This window comes from Meleagris gallopavo, chromosome 26, assembly GCF_000146605.3.
Source record: "Meleagris gallopavo isolate NT-WF06-2002-E0010 breed Aviagen turkey brand Nicholas breeding stock chromosome 26, Turkey_5.1, whole genome shotgun sequence".
Classification (NCBI taxonomy): Eukaryota; Metazoa; Chordata; class Aves; order Galliformes; family Phasianidae; genus Meleagris; species Meleagris gallopavo.
This window is the reverse complement of record NC_015036.2, coordinates 315,078-335,233: the sequence shown is the minus strand read 5'-3', so window position 1 is coordinate 335,233 and position 20,156 is coordinate 315,078. Positions and strand designations below refer to the sequence as shown.

At 47.1% G+C, this 20,156-nt stretch overlaps 1 protein-coding gene across 3 annotated transcripts; it reads right to left on the bottom strand.

The window, feature by feature from the left end:
• Positions 1-118: 118 nt before the first annotated feature.
• On the bottom strand, positions 119-20,156 carry MSANTD2 (Myb/SANT DNA binding domain containing 2). Of its 3 annotated transcripts, none has more exons than XM_031556854.1 (5): positions 15,688-20,156; positions 14,578-14,700; positions 10,029-10,287; positions 8,351-8,411; positions 119-1,525 (listed from the first exon to the last, which is right to left on the bottom strand). In XM_031556854.1, exons 3-5 carry the CDS (start codon positions 10,105-10,107, stop codon positions 673-675), a joined length of 993 nt encoding a protein of 330 aa, XP_031412714.1. In that variant the 5' UTR covers positions 10,108-10,287; positions 14,578-14,700; positions 15,688-20,156; the 3' UTR covers positions 119-672. The 3 variants fall into 3 exon arrangements, with proteins under 3 accessions (XP_031412714.1, XP_031412715.1, XP_010721858.1); XM_031556855.1 differs by having other exon boundaries at positions 15,692-20,156; XM_010723556.3 differs by lacking the exon at positions 15,688-20,156 and adding an exon at positions 10,877-10,921 and having other exon boundaries at positions 14,578-14,679.

Sequence of the window (20,156 nt, the reverse complement as noted above, 5' to 3'; positions counted from 1 at the left end):
CATCTCACAGCTTTGATTGTACCCATAAGCATGGTTTGACAGAATGTTCCCCAGCTGCCAGGTTATTCTCACAAAGAGGCTAACTAGAACTGAAAAAATAAACCGATAAAAATAAAAATAATAAAAGCCCGGGAATTATTTTAATGTTAAAAAATAAAATAAAATAAAATAAAATAAAAAGTGGATATGGCAACACTACTAGGAAAGTGGAATACATCACAGAAACAAAAGTCTTTGCAGGCAACACTGTTTGGAGAGAGGAGAACACTGGATGGGTGAAAAAAGTGAGTTTCTAAATTATATACAATAGTATCTAAGGGTGGCTTTGAAAAACAGTCTCCTTTAACGTGATTCAAGATTTAACTCGCCATTATCTATTGCTTATTTATTCAGATTTGTAATAACACTTATAGAGACGGATGTGTAAAAATGAGACATTGTGGAAAAACAGCTTTTCGTATGAAACGTCCGCTCCGTCCGACATGGAATGTATGGGATGTGCTGGCAGGGCTCAGCGCTGCCCACAGCCGCCCCGCGCTGCTCCACGGCCCAGCAGCCCCCCTCAAACACTGCTGAGCAACACCTTCGCCTCCGGCCGCGCGCAGGATCCACCAGCGTCCGACGGTGAGATGGGAAACGGGCGGAAGCCCCAGTCCTTATGAAGGACGAGATTCAGTTGTTGAATTTTAAGGGGTATCCAATGGCTTTTTCCAGGCACTCTACCAAAGAGCCAGCGGAAAGAAAATCCCTCTCCACTTCCACAAATTTGATGTAGATGGATTTCGGGGAGACCCCGGGCTCTACGACGCAGTTCTGAGATAAAAACGCGTTGATCCCAACCCACTCTTTGCTGAAGGTTTTGGTGTTTGCCTGAAAATGTAAAAACAGGCACTGCTGGAGAGTCCTGACCTCGGCGATGCCGAGGTAACAGTAGATGATGCGGGCGGACTCCATCTCCACCCGCAGCGAGGCCTGCGGCGACGGCACCTCCAGCTCCCCCGGAGTCTCATTGCTGGGATCGGCGCCCCGCGGCTCCGCCAGAGGCGAGTGGGGCTTGTCGTGGCACTCCTCGTACCCGATGGCGTACAGACCCGGGCTTTTGGGGATGCCCCCCGGCAATAAATACTGAACGACGTTGCCTCCCGTCGGCTTGGAGTGAGCGATGGGTATCCAGTCAATCTCCATGTGCAGCTCGAGGCACCTCGCTTCGCTGATGGTGATCTCCAGGAATTTGTAGTAAACGTTTTTCCAGTTCATTTTCTGCACTCTGGTCATGATGACTCTGCCCTCCGGCTTCTCCGAGTTGAAATACTCCCGGAGCCGTTTGCCCAGCGGGACCTGCGAGCTGATCTCCGCGTAGTGGTAGCGAATGTCCTCCTTCCAGCGCGTGTTGTAGCCGATGCCAAAAATGGCCAGTTTGTTGGAGAGGTGCAGCCTGGAGAAGTCCGTCCAGCTCTGAAACAGCTCCCACTTCAACTGGACAGACTCCAAGATTTGCATAATGTTCTGCATGACGTCGCGCTTCCTGGAAAAACAAACAGAAGCGTAAAGCCGTCAGTAACCGCTCAGAGCTGCAAAACCATCCCAGGCTACACGAGGAAGCATCGCCTGCACAGGAGGGCCGAGCCTCAGCTCTGCTTCCCAGGCAGCTCTACGATCTGGGACGCCAACAGCAAACATCCCCAGAAGCACCGGCAGGCTGTGGGCTCCGCAGGCCGCTCCTTAAGCATGGGCATCAACTCCTGCACACATCCCGCATCCATACGCCAGTTCCCAGGCTGTAACACCACGCTGATGTGTCTGGCTTCATTCTAATTAACCTCATTAACAAGAACAACAAACAAAGCAGAACTTCATCAAATCTCTCCAGCAGGATACACCTTCTGCTGGAAAAGGTATTTAGTGCAACAAGTTCTGCAGGAGAGAACCTGGTGAGGAGAACCAGAGCTGCCCTGCAAAGAGCTCTGAGGAAGGTCTCAGCTGCCACCCGCCCTGCATCACACCGCACACACACAGCTCGTACCTCTGTGCTCAAAGGCAATGGCAAGCAAACATTTCTCATGTACCACTAAGTTAACGAGAACTCAGCAACTCAGTTATTCTTTACGGATGTGTGTACACCCTGAAACACTTTGCTGCACGTTCCCTCAGCTCAGCTGCTGTTCCCTTGCAGAAGTTCAAGTGCATTTGCCTTCACCTTGTTTTAAAAAGCAAAGTCAGAAAAAAGCACAGAACTTTGTTTGTTTGGGTTTTTTTCATGCTTCCATAATTCAAAAAATGACACGGATTTTTTTTCAGCTTTCCCACTCTTCCTGGGCCTAAGGCTCTTGCTTCCAACTAACTGTACACAGCCATCCTCTTCTTGCTTGAATATGACTACTGCACCCAGAAGCTGTGTGTGCAGCCCACCAGAGGGGAAATAAAGAAGCTCCGTATCTCCAAAGATCTCTTCTGGCTGTCAGTAACGACAGCAGCAGGGAGGCAAGCAGCACTGCAGGCAGTCACACTTCACCAAGCGATCAGGTGGGAGCTTTTGCATTCAACTGAAGCAAGCTGGAACAGCTTCCTTCCTGATGAATGAGACACTTAGGGCACAATTAGTGGAGAGAACTACTGATTTTAGGAGCTATTGTCCTATAATCCAATCTGTAGGAAGACTATGCAGCTGTGTTGGTAACTGAGAAACTTCTCTCAGTCCAAGAACTGCGATTTGGAAGCTGCTCCACTCAACCCTCCCTAGAATTATCCTTCCACAACAGCTCCCAACAGCTACGGCATGGGCTGCTGAGACAGTAAGGTCAGAAGTATCAACTTGTTATGGAGCAAGTGCTTAAGCAAGAGCAGACAGCACCCCACAGACTGCAGGGAACAGGAACGGGGCTGATACTCAGTTGCTTCTTTGCCCCACATGGAACAGAAGCACATTCTTTCTTCCACTGTTCACAGAATCACAAAATCATAGGGTCCCACAGTCATTAAGGCTGAAAAAGACCCCCTAAGATCCCCAAGCCCAACTCACCCCACTGTGCTCACTGCCCACCTCCCTCCATGCCACATGCCCACGGTTCTGGGACACCCCCAGGGACGGTGACCCCACCACCTCCCCGAGCAGCTGCGCCACTGCACGGCACCATTTTGCAGTATATTGATGTAACAGTTCAAAGAAAAAAGGTTTGGGTTCTACAGACCCTTGCAACAGTGCAGGAGGGCTTCAATTACACGGCCTCTCATCCCAGAAAATGCTTCTTGGAGGTGCTGCACATCCAAATGAAGCCCCACATGCTGGGTCTGAGCAGCCCAGCTGAAATCACTCTCCTCACAGCAAGACTCATCTCAAACCTGCAGTTTAGACATTTGGAAGTGTAAGTTCATCCTCTGGAGACAAAAGGGAGAAGGTGACGTGGGAAGCAGCTGGCTGAGCACAGGGCTGTGCGACAGCAGCCTGTGTTTCACCAGCATTCATTGCATTCAAGAGAGGAAGCTGAATGCAATTTAAGGAAACGGTCCCATCCAAACCCAGACACACCAGAATGCAGTGTGGGTAGATTTTCATTCAACAGTAGAGGAACAGAGCTAAGAACAACAACAGAAAAAACAACACCTTTATTAATTACACCATAAATACTATTGCTAAGCTCAGTTCAGCACAAAACACAGCTGAAGCTCTGACGAAAAAAAGAAAATTAGTCACTCAAACTACTCCTGCTGAACAAGAATAATTTCACTAGAGAATCCCAGCAGTATCAGAGAAGACACGGGCTTCCCATGGAGGGGAATCTACCTCTCCAAGCACAGAGGAAGCAGTAGGAAAAAAAGATGTTAAAAAAAGCAGTTCTCTGTCGTTCTTGAACTGGGGAACCCAGAACTTGTCCCAGTGCTCCACGTGTGGCCTCCTGAGGGCAGAGCAGAGAGGAGAACCCCAGCACAGCAGGGCGCACTGCCGGCCCTCTGGCACCGGGACACACAGATCCTCCCCTGCAGAGCTCCATTCCAGCAGGGCATCCCTCACCCCTACCAACACACGCAGCTGTTTCTCCCCAGGTGCAGGGCTCTGCACTCGCTCTTCCTAAACCTCGTACTGGTCCTCTCTGCCCAACCTTCCAGTCTGTCCAGGTCCTGCTGAACGGCAACACGGCCTTCTGGTGTCAGCTGATGCTCCCAGCTTGGCACCACCAGGCCTGCTGAGCACTCCATCCCTTCACCCAGATCACTGATACAGATGTTAACAGGGCCAGGCCCAGCCCTGGGACACACCTCTGGTTACAGACTCCAAGCAGACTCTGGCCGTCTGCAAGTCTTGCTGAAGTCGGGGTACACAACATCCACTGCTCTCCCTACAGCCACCCAGTCAGTCACGACATCACAGAAGCTTCCAGATTAGTCAGGCATGATCTCCTCTTGCTGAATCCATGCTGACTTCTCCTGATAACTTTTTCTTCCAGTTGCTTGGAGGTGACATCTACTATAACCCTCTCCATCGCTCTCCCAGGGAGTTTCCTTGCCCTTTTTGAAGACTGGAGAGCCACTGCTTTTCCCCAGGCACCTCTCCTGTTCTCCATGACCTGTCACAGATGCTGGACAGTGGCTCAGCAATCGCTTCTGCCAGCTCCCCAAGCAACGCTCCTGCTGCAGAGCTTCACGTTCCCAGGCTCTACCCAGCACCTCCAGGTACAAATGCACTCTGCACCGTGACCCACAAACTGCCTGATGAGAAATGGCACCAAGTACCCTCAAATCATCCTACATCATGCCTGCACACGGAGCCAAGCCCAGGAGCTGGAAGCACGCCGTGCTATGGCTGTGCTCACCACCTCCACTGCCAATGGCTCCAAGGGTAGCTGCGGAGACGGCCCCTCCTCTCCCATGCCTACAAAATCTGGGGGTTAATCAAGAGGGGGAACTGTGGGTGTTACAGCACAGCTTCGTCCTGCAGAGCACTGCAGCTAACTGATGAGGCTCAGGCAGACGCCCGCTTTGCTGAAGGCTGGAGCTCAGGCTACTTTTTGTCTTTCTGCCGGTTGCAGGAGGAAACACCCAACACGGTCAGCAAAAGCCAGACTGATACTTCTCTCTTTAAAAGAAATACATGGTATCTGAGCAAGCGGAGAGCTCATCCTGGCTCAGCCCTACACGTCACAGGGCTGTCTCATTTTTCAACTGTAGAAGGTGCCCTAGAGCTGCATTTACCACACCGAGCCCCAGCACCCGGCTCAGACCGGTCAATGCATTGCTTTCTCCTCGGAAGCTTTTGCAATTCAAACGAGGAAAGACTCGAGACTTGGTGCAAATTTGTTCTAAGGCACAGTTTCCAAACAAAAGCAGACTTCAAAGAAACCAAAACAGCTGGTTTCAGTGAAGGATTTAACTCCCCAGGCGTTTCTATTTCAACTTCAAAAAGCCTGCAGTGAAAAAACACACTCCTCCGAAATTTAAAATGGTAGGACAGAGTGAAGCAGCTTTCACTTCTCAAAAACATTTACTTGGAGGGAAGAGCAAAGGAAATGCACCAGCACGGCCAGTATGGGAGAGCGCAGCTGACAGAGCAGAGGGCCAGGATGCAGCTCACCTTCCAGCTCTTTCCTCCCACACGTCTGAGAACAAGGCAGCCCAGGAAACAGAGGAGATCTTCACGCACCTCAAAGACTACGCAGAGTGCTTGTTTTCTAGCCACAGTCAAGAGAGGCAGCGCTGCAGTGCCAACAGGCTGTGCTCAGAGATGCGAGGCACTGAGCGGTGCACAGCCAGGTCCCGCCGTCACCCTCCCACATTCTTCCCTCCTGTTGGGAAAATAATCCTTCTTTGTTTTTCACAAAGCCACGCTCCCATGGTTTTCTACAAGTTGCTCTGCTCAGCTCTGCAATTCCCCCACTGGGAACACAGAGGGCTCCTGTTGGACCATCTCCTGCCAGACCACTGCTGGCTCTCACAGCCCCAGGACCACACCTGGGAATCTGGAGGTGGTGGCACTGCAGAGCAATTCCTTCCGACCTCCCAGAGCAGAGAGAAGCAAAGATAGCAGTTTAAGATCACATGCACTTATAGTCAGGCAGCACCAGCATGTAAATTCTCCACTTTGCATATGCTGAAGCACCATCACTTCCACTGATTTCACTGAGATCACTTCTGCTTCAAACTTCCACGCGCAGAAGAAAGCAGATGAACTGAAGGTCTGCTTTCTTCGCAATAAGCTGCATGTATTTTAAAACATGGGCCAGAAACATGAATATGTTTGGTATTATTTGCTATGGCTTTTAAAATTAGACAACTCTTTCTTTAAAAGATAATAAATAAATACTCAGTTTATCTACAGTATCAGTAAGGCTTCTCCAGACTGCTTGTAATCATTCCAAACTCAATACTGATTTCCTCATCTGATGTCCAAGACAGCTGCTGAGGCAATGAACTGGGCAAAGCAAACCCTGCCACAGCAGCACGCAGGGATCTTCCACGTTCCAAAAACCCAACCTGCAAAGCTGCCTTTGATACTTCCTACCAAGAGCCCTGACAGTGCAGAAGGCAGGGAGAACACTTCTTTAATTCTTTGCTTTCCGTTGCTTGATGTAGTAAGAAGGCAGAATTTTCAAGTTTCTTTCAACTTTAAAAGATTTCAGAGTTTAAAAGTTCCTTGTTCCTCCGAGCAGAGAAAAAAAAAAGCCATTTTCAGCAAATTTCTGTGTTGGAAGACACTTTGTGCTTTCACTGAGCATGTGAGATTGGCTTATCACCAGCACGCTTCACAACACGCCCAGGAGTTCAGAGACCTCCATACCTTTTAGAGAGAGCTTTGGGGGCAGAAAAGAAACCCCCAACTCTGAGCAGTCTGAGCTCTAGCCATGCACCTGCACAACAAAGAACTGGCAGAGAAAATTCAGGCAGTCTTCACACAACACGAGCTTCTCTGAGCTTCGACCTCAGAACATTCAGAATTCTTTTCTGTGCAACTCCCTAAGGCACATCTTGAAGGTAGAATTTGAAGGTAGAATTATCCCAGAGCCATCCTGACAAGCTGTTCAAAGACATGATGATGTTTATACTGAAAAACAAGTGTTTTTCTTCATGTCCATCCCTGAGATGCTACCCTGAATTCAGTTCACGTGAAGAGAAAAATCACCATCAGGCACAGCTTAACCCTGGAAAATCCACTGAGGACTTTGATAAAGCTAAGCATTACAATGCAGGCTTTTCATTAAAAATAAATACATACATATTTGGAATTTTGAAAAATCATTTACTTCCAGTAAGAAGCCTCTGTTGCTAACCAGAGACACTACATAAACGTGTACGGCACTGATGAATTATTGTCCTACACAAACTCACTTTGCAGCCTAAGAAATACCATACTGACTTCAAACAGCTCTGTAAGCCATGGGGAGAAGTGGTGCAAGACACCATGCCCACATGTGTTCCCACCCTGAAGGGCCTGCAAGTCGATTTGAGACAGCTCATTCCATTACAGATGGAGCTACACTTACCCTACAGGGTTTAAAACCCAAGAGGCTGGAAGAAAGCAGCCCTGGTCTGCAGAATCATGGCACGATTCCTTTCATTTTTTGAAATACTCTGTTATTGTTGGCGAGGCAATGGAGATTCACATGCTTAAAACATTTTAAATGCTTCGGTATTTGTCAGATTAAACCAATCCAAAAGGTTACAAGTCAGCTCTGGAAAGTTATAAAAATAAAAGAAATCACAAACTTTGGCATGCTTTCCACCAAGGAGGGGAAATGCACAAACTTTTTATGCGAGCATTAATCATACAAGCCAAGTCAACAGCACGTACTACTACTGAGGTAGTCTCACTTCTCACTCTTTCCTCCACTTATGACCCATTTAAAATATCTGGTCAGCACCACCTGGGTATGCAGGTCACGGTCCAGCCACTGGTTTAGTGGAAAATATACATTACAACATAATTATTGCTCTTTAAAAAAAACAAAAACAAAAAACTTTTTTTTCCTTGTATCCAAATGGGCAAAATTCAGGCAACTTCACGCAGATGGAAAAAACAGACTTCAGCTAGCTCCAAGAGCCTGGACTCATCCCGTGATAACCACAGCCTGCCCACACACAGCCCTAGCAGTCCTGATGTGGATCTGAGCTGCATGTTAAGTCCTTGCATTCATGTGGTGAGTCGTTCTGTTTGCTGTATGATGAAGCCAAGAAAGGACAAAGTTGTGAAGCTTTTCGAATGTTCTGAGGTAACTGGAATAATGCATAAAGCAGATTCAAGTGTATGAGTAGTCTTGCACAATGTATTTATAATTATAATCAGAAGTTTCAAACATCCTCCCTCCTGCACAACATCCCCAGGGAAATACATTTCAGGGTAAAACATTCATAAATTACTTACTGAGCGTCTTCTGAAGATTCCTGTTTTATCTTCAATGTTCTTTTTGTGGTAGGCACTTCATCTGAAAGGTAAGATCCAGTGCAGTTATGTTTTAAAATAAAAGGCAGCAGGAATATTATTTATTTTATTTTTTTTGAGGTTGAAGTTAAAAGTCCATCTTATTTCCTAAGCCCAAGCCCTGCCACATGCACAAGGCAGCTCCAGTTCCTACATTAACTGGAGTTCTTGGTTTTCCTTAGGAAAGGATGTGGTCAGTTACAAGATCTGAATCAGCCTCTGCAAGTGCAAAACCTTCCAAGGACAGGAGCATAATTCCTGCAATTAAGTCACAAGTCAATTTAATTACTAACTACACTGAGGGGAAAAAAAAGAAAGGAAAGACTGTTCTGCTTTCAATAGCACATTTAAAGAGCAAGCACCAGGACAAATGCATCTGTATTCCATTTAGATTTTATGTGCTAAACGCTTCTCTCTTAACTTCTCTCAACATTAGGAATACTGTCACCCCAAGTACACACAGATCTCTCTGTAATTCAACCGGAGGAAAATGGTGACAAACCAGGAGACCACAGTTTGAGTCACCAGAACAAGTAGATGGAATCAGCTGTCATTTACATACGTTTTGAAACATCACTGTCTCCCCACCATTTCTCTCCCACATATTTCTGACTTCTAAGCTCCCAGAGGAAGAAGTCTCAGAGAACCAGAATGTGGTTAATTTGCAAGTTGGCTGCCTTCATATCAAGCTGCAATTTAAGACTCTTTTATAGCATTCACCGTCTTCAGTCCCCTGAAAAAGATGCATGCAGACAGGTGACTGCATCTCCTTCCTGTTCCCATTTCAGCCTACAGATCACAAGGAAAACCACATCAACATCTTTTCCCCAGTTTGTGTTCTAACTGCTGGATTTGATCAACTTCTATTTCCTCCATGAAAAGAATTCCTTTTCCTCCATGCTTCACATGTCATAACATAGTGGTCAAGACACAAACGTGCTTGAAGAAACCCAATTCTTCACTGCAGCTGGACACGACAGCTCAGATCAGTGTGCTTGCTTTCCTGATCAAGAATGTGGTAGCTGGCTCTGCTGACAAAGTGAAACAGCCACAGGCAACAACGAAATCTCCAAATTAGTTAATGTGCTCATTTGTATGAACTGAAGCTGACACTACTAATTCAAGCAGGAAAAGCATTCCGAACACCACACATCTGGACACAAGCATATCTGTGTGCTTAAAGCAAACACAGCAGTTAGGATGTATGGGAAGAAGGAGAAACCAGCCATTGGTACGAATAGGAGCAGCCTGGAAGTAAACAGCGGCTGAGTGGTAGCTGGCACCCAAGGACCTCAAAGCCAGGCGGTGCTGACAGGGAAGCACTTCCCTGACCCCATCAGGGGAAGTAAAACTGAGCAGTGGGTGGAAGGGACAGACAGCCAGGGAACGTACTGCCTCCTCTGCCGAGGTTTATGGCCACATAACCCTTCTTTTCTCCTGATCCTGATACTCCAGCAGCCTCCAAGAACCACCATCTGCTTTTGATAATTATTTCCCTTTCCTCCCCATGGACATCAGTTGTTTAGCACTCGAGCACATTCTATTTATTCCCAAACATGAAAGTGGGGACTGTACAAACACAGAGCGCAGAGAGTGGGGAAGCATTAACAGGATTCCTTACCTAATTCCTGCTCACCGGTCTGGTAGCAATGAAGATCCTGACTGTGGTTTCCCCAGTCCTCCTGCGAGAATTCCTCCATAGTGCTGCCATCCGACTCCAGCTCCTGGTACAAGCCACTGCTGTTGATGAGGACAGGCTGGCAGGGCTGGGAATCCCATCCTCCCTGGCCAAACACCTGCTCCAGCTGTTCAAACGTGTAGCTGCTTTTCCTCTTCCCAACACCATGCTCCTTCACACGGCTGTAACACCTGCGAAGGGTCTAAGACAGAAAGCTGCGTGTTAATCACCCAAAGGTGCTGCTTCAGCAGTGCACACATAGCAGACAGTTACATGACTGCCAGGCAGAGTTTAGAATTTTACTTCTGCTGATCAGTGCTTGCCACACGCTCATGAGCTAAATGCAAGGCTGTCAAGTTAATCTACACCTGGCAGGAAGCATCATTATGTACCTGATGCTCCTGATGCAGGTTTTAGCTTTAATATCCACGACAGAACAAAGTTGTACAGCAGCTACAGATTCATCAATTTAACTTGGGCAATTGATTCATTTATTCTCCTCCCCACTTCAAAACCCCCCAGATCTGCCATCTAACAGGGAAAATAAACATTAGATCCCCAGTCAGAGATACCAATCAGCCAAGAAAATGCACACCTACTACAAGAGGGGGAAAGCAGAGCCGGTGTTGTGCCCACAGCCTGAAGAAGGTGAAGCAGGGAGGAGATGGAAAGGAAGAAAGAAAGAAGTCCCCAAAAGCACAGACAGTCCAACCTTCCTTACTCTGGTAAGAAGACACAAGGTACAAAATGTATGCCTAAGCTATTCAGCTAATAAAATATATATTACTTACATATTTTGCATTCCTTACTAACTCACTCTGTCTCTTGTGAAGCTGCTGAAATTTAAAAGAGGTCAAATCAATAATGCTCCAAACTCCCAGACTTTGATATCAATCATTAAGAAAGAAACATAACTCAGATGGCTCTGGCTAATAATCCACTATCACAGCTTTCAGGCTGAAACCTCCGAAAATGACAAATGCAAAAACCCAATTTGGTTTTGGTGATCGCTACCATCCTGCACTACTGGCCAAGCTGGCAACTACACACAACACCCACTGCCTGACAGAAAGGCAAAGCTGCAGACAAAACTCACAGACTTGTACAATTCCCCCCTACTCCAGACCAAGACAGATATTTGCTTGGGGAAGAACCTTTATGTGCATCTCTCAATGTGTTTTTAATTCAACCACCACTCTACTTTTAAAAGATAACATCATGCTCTAACTTTACCTTGCAAATCTCAGCAACTTGCAGACTGATAGATTTGTAGAACACATTTTCTCACATGACATTCATTAGATCGTTCAGATGCTACACAGAATGGCAATCAAAGCACCTCTAGAGCTCAAAAGAGGCATTAATTTGGGAATAGTTTGGTCATCTTGTTTTCTGAAGAAGGACTACGGCTCTTAAGCAACAAGCAAGTACACATCATTGCATAAAATGTTTGGTTTTCTCCAAAAGGAACTTTACATCTCCAGAAAGCTCCAACATATCCAGTGTTCCTCAAACACCTTGTGTAACAGCATCAGCAGGAGAGGAATACACTCCTAGCCTGTTTCCTCGTGATATTCAGAGCCCTGGGAGCAGCAGCAAAGCTGCTAAGCAGCAAGTCAGTTTTACTCTGCTGTTTCAAAACCAAAAAACACACAGCAAAAGCCCAATGAGCCCACAGGCAGCAATAAGCACCGCTTTCTATCAGCAGCTCTGGGAAAGCAATCGGGGGTTCTCAGCTGGGCAGCAGCCTGAGGCACAGCACCAGCCTCTCCTGACTCTGTCTGTGCTGTCTCTCAGGATAAACGGGCAGATCCTCCTTGGATGAGCACCAGCAAATTTTTACATTTCCAAGACCTCTGCTGCAACTGGGGTAGAAAACAACCAGCTATGGAATCCCAGAATCAAGAACCCGTCCATGAACAGTGTCGCTACTCGCTGCAGGCAAATTCATTTCCTATGCCTGGGGGTACAGATAAGTTTAGTCAGCAAAATTTCAACAAAAACCTTTGGAAGCATTGAGACGCTTTGGAATGGTCGGGTGTGCCACAGGTTGGGTATTACAAAAATTCGTTCTCCAAAAGAGCAGTGATTCACAGGCACAAGCTGCCCAGGAAAGTGGTGCTGTCACCATCCCTGGAGGTGCTCCAGACCCATGGGGATATGGCACTGAGGGAGATGCTGAGTGGCTGCTGGTGGGCGTGGGCTGGGGTTGGACTCGATGGCCTTAAAAGTTTTTCCAAGCTGAAAGATTCTGTGTGCTCTTACTCAGCTAGATGGCACAGCCTCCATCCAGCAGTTCTGTGATCTACATGCCTGTCCACGTTTGGTGTCACAATTACCTTTCCATGCTGCCCTATCAAACGGTGTCTGCTGGCCTAGACCAGGTCCCAGTGACACAGGGTAGCACCCAGCACCATTCGACTCTTAATGGAAGGGAGGAGCCCTCGGGTTTATGAAGTGAGGAAGCTGAAGTGAGGAAGGCAGTACCCAAAGGCTACCTGCCTCGTCACACCAGGATGCTCACGAGTAACAGAAGATGAAACCATAGTGGGACAAAAGAAATGGCTTGTGAAGTTTGGGGTGGTTGTACAGCACGTAGGGATGACTGGAGCCATGAAAGCTCTTGAAACCTGCATTCCCACACGGGCTGGCTGGAGCACAAGGAAACAGAACTGACTACAGGTGATTGATTCCTCTGCTCTACACACTAGCTCATGAACTTTCAGGTTAAAAAATGTGTGAAAGGCAGGAGAACATGAGGCCTAAATAAGAATATCACTGCAAGAAGCCCTATTTCTGTACTTCTGAACTGAAGCATCAGTTCCTACAATAAAAAGAGAAGAAAGCACAGCTTGAACTCTAAAGAGAGCCGTACCACACAGCAGAAAGGCAGCTGATGACTTAGTGCTTGAGAAACCAAGTCTACCACTGCTCTACAGAACATGAGCAAATCCATCCTTAACACTCTGCAGTCGTGCCCTGCAGAACCTACTGCAGACCTGCCTGAAGTGGCTCCAGCTCTGCAGGTGGCCACACATCTGCCAGATCACAGCACTCAGAGATATGCCAGCAGTCAAATTAAATCATTTTTCACACCAAAGAACTAAGCCTCAATTGCATCCTGATGTGCCTCCATGCCAAAACTTTCCTGGAAGTTCTGGCTCCAGACCAGAGGACTCCAGAATGAAACAGTGAAAGTGATGTAAATGCCTCAAGGGAAGACAGGTGGTCAGGGAAATAGAGAAGTCAGTCACCAAACTGAGACAGAAACCAGGTATCTATTTGGATGATGACTTGAAGAAGCAAAGTCATGCCGTAAGACACAGTCAAGGGATGCTCAGTCAGTGCCGTAAGCCACACATTTTTAAGGCAGGTTAGTTAGTAAGAGCTAGAATCTACCAAAAAAATGCAGTGGATTTTTCACCACTGCCAGTTTCTAAACCACAGTTAAATGCATCTAAACAAACTAAGTCTGGACAGGTATACAGGTATTATTTACAGAGGCATCAAATCCTGGCAGAAGCCAGCCTAGATGACTATAAACGTATTTCTACACCCCTACACCAAGGATACATGGCTCCTGTTAGCTCTCTGAACCACTGCAGGAGACATCAAGCTGTCCACTTCTACTTACTAAAACAGGAGAGGTTTGGGTGCAGAGATCCCACAAGTTTTAAGACAAAAACCCTATAGCATCAGCAGGATCTCATGGAGCATATTAACCTGGGATACTGCAGGACTTTGCCAGAGACTGAGAGAAAGAAGATAAACTGTGGGCTAGGAGATTGCTTTGCCCCAAGTTTACACCAGGGACCAGATGGAGGCTATGCTACAGTCTGACAGAGGATGAATTCCACTTCCAAAGCACATCTGGGACCTGGCAGAATTTCACTGATATTCAACCAGTACTGAGGGCTTCTATTCTTTCCATTAAGAACTAACAGCAGAGCTCTGAGGGGCTAGGACACCCAATAATAGCCCCACATGCCATTTTGGTCAGTAAAGTAACATTTTGGTCAGTGTTCCTACACTACCCAAAAAACTACTGTCACTACTATTCCAAAAACTCTATTCACTACTTACCCCAAAGCAATGAAAGCCATGCTTCAGTAGATTGTCCTGCCTTTAGAAACACACTCATTCCTTAAAATTAAGCATGAGTTTTCACACAAACACTGTGAACAGGACAAGCATCTCCATGCCACCCATGAAGTCTGATGTCCAAAGATAACCCTAAGTACAGCAGTCTAGACCAAAGAAATCCAAGAAGTACTTGATAGGTTAGATACCAGCTATTTGGCAAGCCAAAGGGACCACACGGGCCTATCCCTGTTGGTTCTAGGTCTCAAATGAGCGGGCAGAGCAGGGCCACAGACTAAGAGCAGCACAAACCCTCTTGCAGGTGGTAGGGAAAATGCTCTGCTCCAGAATAAGCTCCAGATGGGAGGCAGAAAGCATCAACACAGGTGGCACCCCATGGGTTACTACTCACATAGTTCTGAAAGCTGGGAGCTTTACACACGATCCTAGAAGCATGCAAACGCCCGTCCTGAGGCTGTGGTCTCCAAAGAAAGGTCCATGCCAGGCGAGTCCAACCTCAGCCTTTGTGATTTAGCTGCATAGAGAAATCGTTATCAATAGAAAGCAACATCTAAATCTAGACCAATAGGAAAAGCTGTAAGAAAAATACCAAAGGCTGTCTTAACTCCAGTTTTCACCAGAAACAATGACCAAAACAAAGGTTAGTAACTTGTGGGACCCACAGCAGTCCGGAAAGCATCACCTCCTTAGCCTCCAGATTGACAGATTTAGCAGGATGCAGCAGAATCTGGAACAGTAGTGGAAGTGAATCTGCACCTACACAGGCACTTAAAGCTCTGTGCTTTCACACCAGCTTCTGTTGAACATTTCAGGTGCATTCAGTTACTTCTAAAATAAACAAAATCCAAAATCAACCATCTAGCAACTGCATCATTGCCACTGGGACTCTCTTCTGACGTCAATGCAGTTCCTGCAGTATAACTGCCAATGAGATGTCCACAATTGCAGCCCACTGTGTGTACAGCCTAAGGGCAAGTATAAAAATTGGGAGGACCCAGATCTTAAAGTCCTAAGTGGTTCCCCTCCTGAGAGGCACAAATAACATGTTCCCAAACTAAGATTTAACATTCGCAGCTGTGACTTGCTGCCTGCTCAAAGACATGCCACATGTGAGCTGCTTTTAGCCCGACCCTTGCAGCAGAAGCAGATAGCTAACTTTTGTTTCTCTGGGTGGGCAATCTCAGGGCACACCTGCATGCCAGAGCCTCCACCAAAGTGCTTCTGGCAGAGCTGCTGCCCAGAAAATGGGAATTCTGGCCTGTGGTGCCAACCTGCCTCCCTGAACAGCACTCCAGCAAGTGGCCCACACACCCACACACAGAGTGGACACAGCTGCTGTGTGAGAGCATTCATTACATGTGATGCTCACATCTTCCAGAGATGCTCCTCCACTGCAGTCTCATGGTATGTCCAAGAAGCAGTAAAGCAAGTAAACTCTTCAGCGACAAAGAACAGATTTATATTGTCCAGTTTACGAATGTCAACAGAAAGTTGCTCCCACCTACTGGGGCCTGTGAGGTTCTCCAGCGAGGAGTGAGTTCTTGGAGAGGATTCAGGACAGGAACTGCAAAGTGACCCAGCCTGGAAAACTAGAGGCATCTGAACCTACTTAAGACGAAGAAAGATCAAGAGGTAACTTGAACACTGCCTGTGCACATCGCAGAGGGTGGAGCCACAGGGACAAGGATCTCGGCCTGAGTAACAGAAGACAAGGGAAAACACATTAAAAAAATGGAAGGCAAAGCTGTTCTGAAGGTGATAAGCAGTTGGATAAGCTGCTGGTAAAGAAACTGATAACTCCCATCCTTGGAAATCCTTTGAAAAGAGAGCCACTCTGCTTAAGGTTATTGAACCCAGTGATGAAATTCTGGGTGAAATTCAATCTCCTGGAGCACACAGAAGGTCACACTGCATTACTGCAGGAGTCCCATCAGAGACAGCCAGTGCAGCACTTCCTTCTTTCAAAACGACTTCGCGCTACAAAGATTTAAAAAGAGATTGTTTACATCATAAAGCAGCAAAAAAATACAGCCACATTAAAAGTAAACCCTGTCATCATCATCTTACATATAGCTTAAAGCAAGAGAACACGAACAGCTGACATCCAAGCATAATTCCTCATTCCACCCTGTTTCATGTCAGCAGCATTCACTTCTCCCCTTTGTGCCTGCATTCCCCATGTGAAAGCCCATAACTGCTGTCTTCAAGATGCTTTTTTTTACTTTGCAAAGTAAATCACACATTCTGTGGACAATCACAACCCAGCAGACACCTTCCACCTCCTGCCCAGGTGAGCAGCAGGTCACTGTGTGCAGGAAACAAGCACGAGGGCAACGTGCTGGCCACCAGCAGCAGAGCTTGTGAATGACACGTTCAGAGGTTGGAAGAGCATGAAACAATGATGTTCAAGCTCACTGCCTGATCTGAAGCAATAACAAAGCCTACATACTGGATGCATCAGCTTTTTTTGGCCTTCGTATGGAACGTCACAGCACGAGGTGACAGCTCATTTTTCTGTGATTGTGACTCTGCCACTCGTTAGCAGCTCACCTCCTGCTCTGAAGAATGATAAGCCTAGTGAAGGGCACAGAATATAAGTGACTGCACACAAATCTGGAAAGGGTTTTGCAAAATATCTCATCCTCTGCCTTAAATAATAGTTCTGAGGTCAAAACAAATGGCTGAATGCACCACAGTGCCGCACAGAGGGGACTGGTTTGGGGATACACAAACTGCTGAGCCAGGCTAATTCTCCAATCTTGGATTATGAACACACTTAGCAAAGAAGAGCAGGGCTGGAGGAAAAGCACATGTGCTTCAGTAAACAATTCTTTAACAAGAGCTGTGAGGTCACAGCTGCAGGAATGGTCAGAGCACACGCCTATGCCAGCAGTGGTTCGGGACACAGCTTGGTATGCCAGGATGAGGGAACTCTGAGGCACAGGATGGCTTCTGAGGACCCAACAGGCAGAAATCAAAACATTTAAATACTCCTACAGCTCCCAATCCCTGAGCTAGCTGGTCCACAGGCATCAAAGTCATGAAGCCAGGCTCTCATGCGGGAATAAGCTAGGAGTTCTTGTTGGAATTATTACATGTGATCCCTCAAATTTGAAACAGGCACTCTGGAGTGGCAGATCCAAGCAATGGTCTCATTTGCAGACTGCAGGCCAGCACCTCTTATGTGCAGAAAAGCACATGCAGATGTTAGAAGACAGACAAAATGTGAACTGGGACCCTGCTTTACATCCTGTTTGAATTGGGAGAGAATGCATATATGCAATACAACTGGAGAACTGGAAAACTTTGTTCCGCAGAGCTGACTTTTTTTCTTTCTATCTCATTTCTAACACTCCTCGAGATTTGGCAGAGCATGGGAAATTCGGGTGTCCTGAAGAAAACCAATACTGAGATCTTATCTACAATGTATTTGTAAACTAAGTTGAATTTGACACATTTTAAGCATGATTTACATTCATAATCAATCAGCAAATCCTTACAGCACTGTCCCTTGAGGGATGTTAAGTCAAACCATCCTATAAAATCGTGGAAATGGGGGACATTACAGCTACAGCAGGCAAGTGGAATGGTGAAGCAAAGCACTCATCCATCACCATTGCTTCAGCTCTGCTTTTAGCTCTGACAACGGATAGCATAAGACTATGAAGCGTCTGTGAACTGCCCTTGTACCAACAGCAAGCCCAAGCCTTCCTGCTCCATCTTAAGATGGAAGTCAAACATCAACCTCTCTGTGTTCAGAAGTGATTTTCATCCTCAGCTGAGCAAGGAAGAGCCAAGCAGACAATTCTGCCAATTCTAACGCAACTGTTTCAATAATTCCTGTAACAAACTCAACCTTTGGCTCTATCAAAAATGGAGATTTTCAATGAGCGCTCATTTTTCTTGAAAAGCCCAAAGGATTGTGAAAAGCTCTGCCATGCTGGCACGTCTGCATCTCCCAAGAGCGCGGCAACGAAGACCCCCAGGCCAGGAGCACTCAGGACATGCAGGACCTTGGACAGCAGCGCGACCCCTGCCAGGCGCAGGGCGGAATCCTGTCTGCCGTGCTGGGATGCTGACAAGCTGAGCCAGGAGCCAAGGCATCAGCACGAGTTAGCAGTGTAGGCAGTGTAGCACAGGACGGCAGCGGGAACCACACCACGTCCTTCACATCGAGCCTCTGAACCGGTGCTCTCTGTGGACTTCACTTAAGAAGAGTCCATGCAATCGAATTGTGTGTTGGCTAGAAACATCTGTCGGGAAATGTCTGAGAGATCTTTCAGGAGGTGCTCCTGAAGCTATTGCAATGCAGTAAGCACAAGCCTCAGAGTCCTTCATTCCCTCTAAATTGTTTGAAACATACATATAAAAACACAATTTATAGTTTCCTTGCCACTTACAAATTTCACTGACAAAAGTCTGCCGCCAAAGCACTTCTCAACAGACGGGGAAGAAGTATCTCTGGTAACAGCACCATGAGCTGCTGGGAAACAGAGACATTCCAGAGGGCACTTTCCCACCCCAACCAGAGTCCTCCAAACACACCGCCCAGCCAGGTCAGCTCTGGGACAAATATTCTCCTTACAAACTGCTCTGCACTCTGTGAGGCAATTCCTTGTACAGCTGCAGCCACAGCCAAGCCCTTAACAACAGCAGCAGGAACTCCCCCAACAACCAGAAACCATCAGAGCCACGTAGACAAGGAAAACTGCCCTTGGAGCTTTTTTAGCACTAGCAATATTCCAAATGTCCCAGATTTGTGGAAGGACTGATTGAAGCTGGATGTTGCTCAGAAACAAGAGACTTGGAGAATTTTTTCAGTGCATGAGGTGTCTGCTTAAAAGCAACATTTCCCTCCAAAATGTTCTGATGCATTCAGGAAAATAAATCCCCAAGCAGAGAGATACAAGGAGTTAAAGAGATGACATAAGAATATACATTCAGAAAGCAAAATGTTTGTAAGAAAGAATTTTGCTTCACTTTAACCATTTTTTTCCAAAGACAAATGCTAATCAGACACCGCAGGGCAAATCCCCTGCTCATTTGCTCCTGAGCATCTCACAGGATGCTCAGTAACACACAGAACTGCCCACCAGACATACTGCCACCAGTCTCCATTAACACTGCAGAAGTGCCCAGTTCCTTATTTCACGCATTTTGCAAATCAAAGCTCTGGATGTTTGCACACAGACAACCCCAGGCTGCATGGGCCAACACAGCACTACGTGAAGAATAGAACAGGACAAAGAGAAGCCAACAACACCAGCGATATCAAGAACTAACAAAATGTTCCTTTTTAATTGATCAACATTTTAAGCAACTGCACTTGAAACCAAATGGGTCACGAAAGGGGAAACAAGCCTTAAGGGACCTCAGCATTTAATTCTCCCTTCTACACTTCATTCATATTTACAGCCTGAAGCCCATAGCAGCTCCTACGTATCACAGGTTCCCCACATCCCACCAGTCCTAGTCCACAGCTCCCTCTGTATGAGGGCGGCACTTGGATTGCTGCTCCCTGCCTGAGTCCAGGCTTTCCTTCTCCCCAAGGAATGACACAAGTAGAGAGCCAACTCTTAAAAATCCAGCACCACAGAAGCCGGCTGGCTGTGCTGTTTAACCCAGCCCAGTCATTAAAGCAGGCAACCCAGGGGAAACATCATAGCTATGAGGCAATTCCACAGCTGTGAAGGGCCTCAGTAGCAAGGGGACCCCGGGAGCAATGCTTCATCACAGAACAGCAAGAGCTCCCTTCCCACTACACAGCTGCAACGATGCTGGGCATCAGGGGCTGGGTCAAAATCCCCCCCAAGGCCACGGTACCATAGGACACTGCCTGTGTACGAAGACCCACAGGTGCCGCCCGAGCCAGGGGACCCAGCACCAGGCCCACAGCCGAAAAGGCCGCGGGCCCATCCTCAGCTCGAGGAGCAGACCTCCCACCCCCGGGCCCTCCACGCGCGGGGCCAG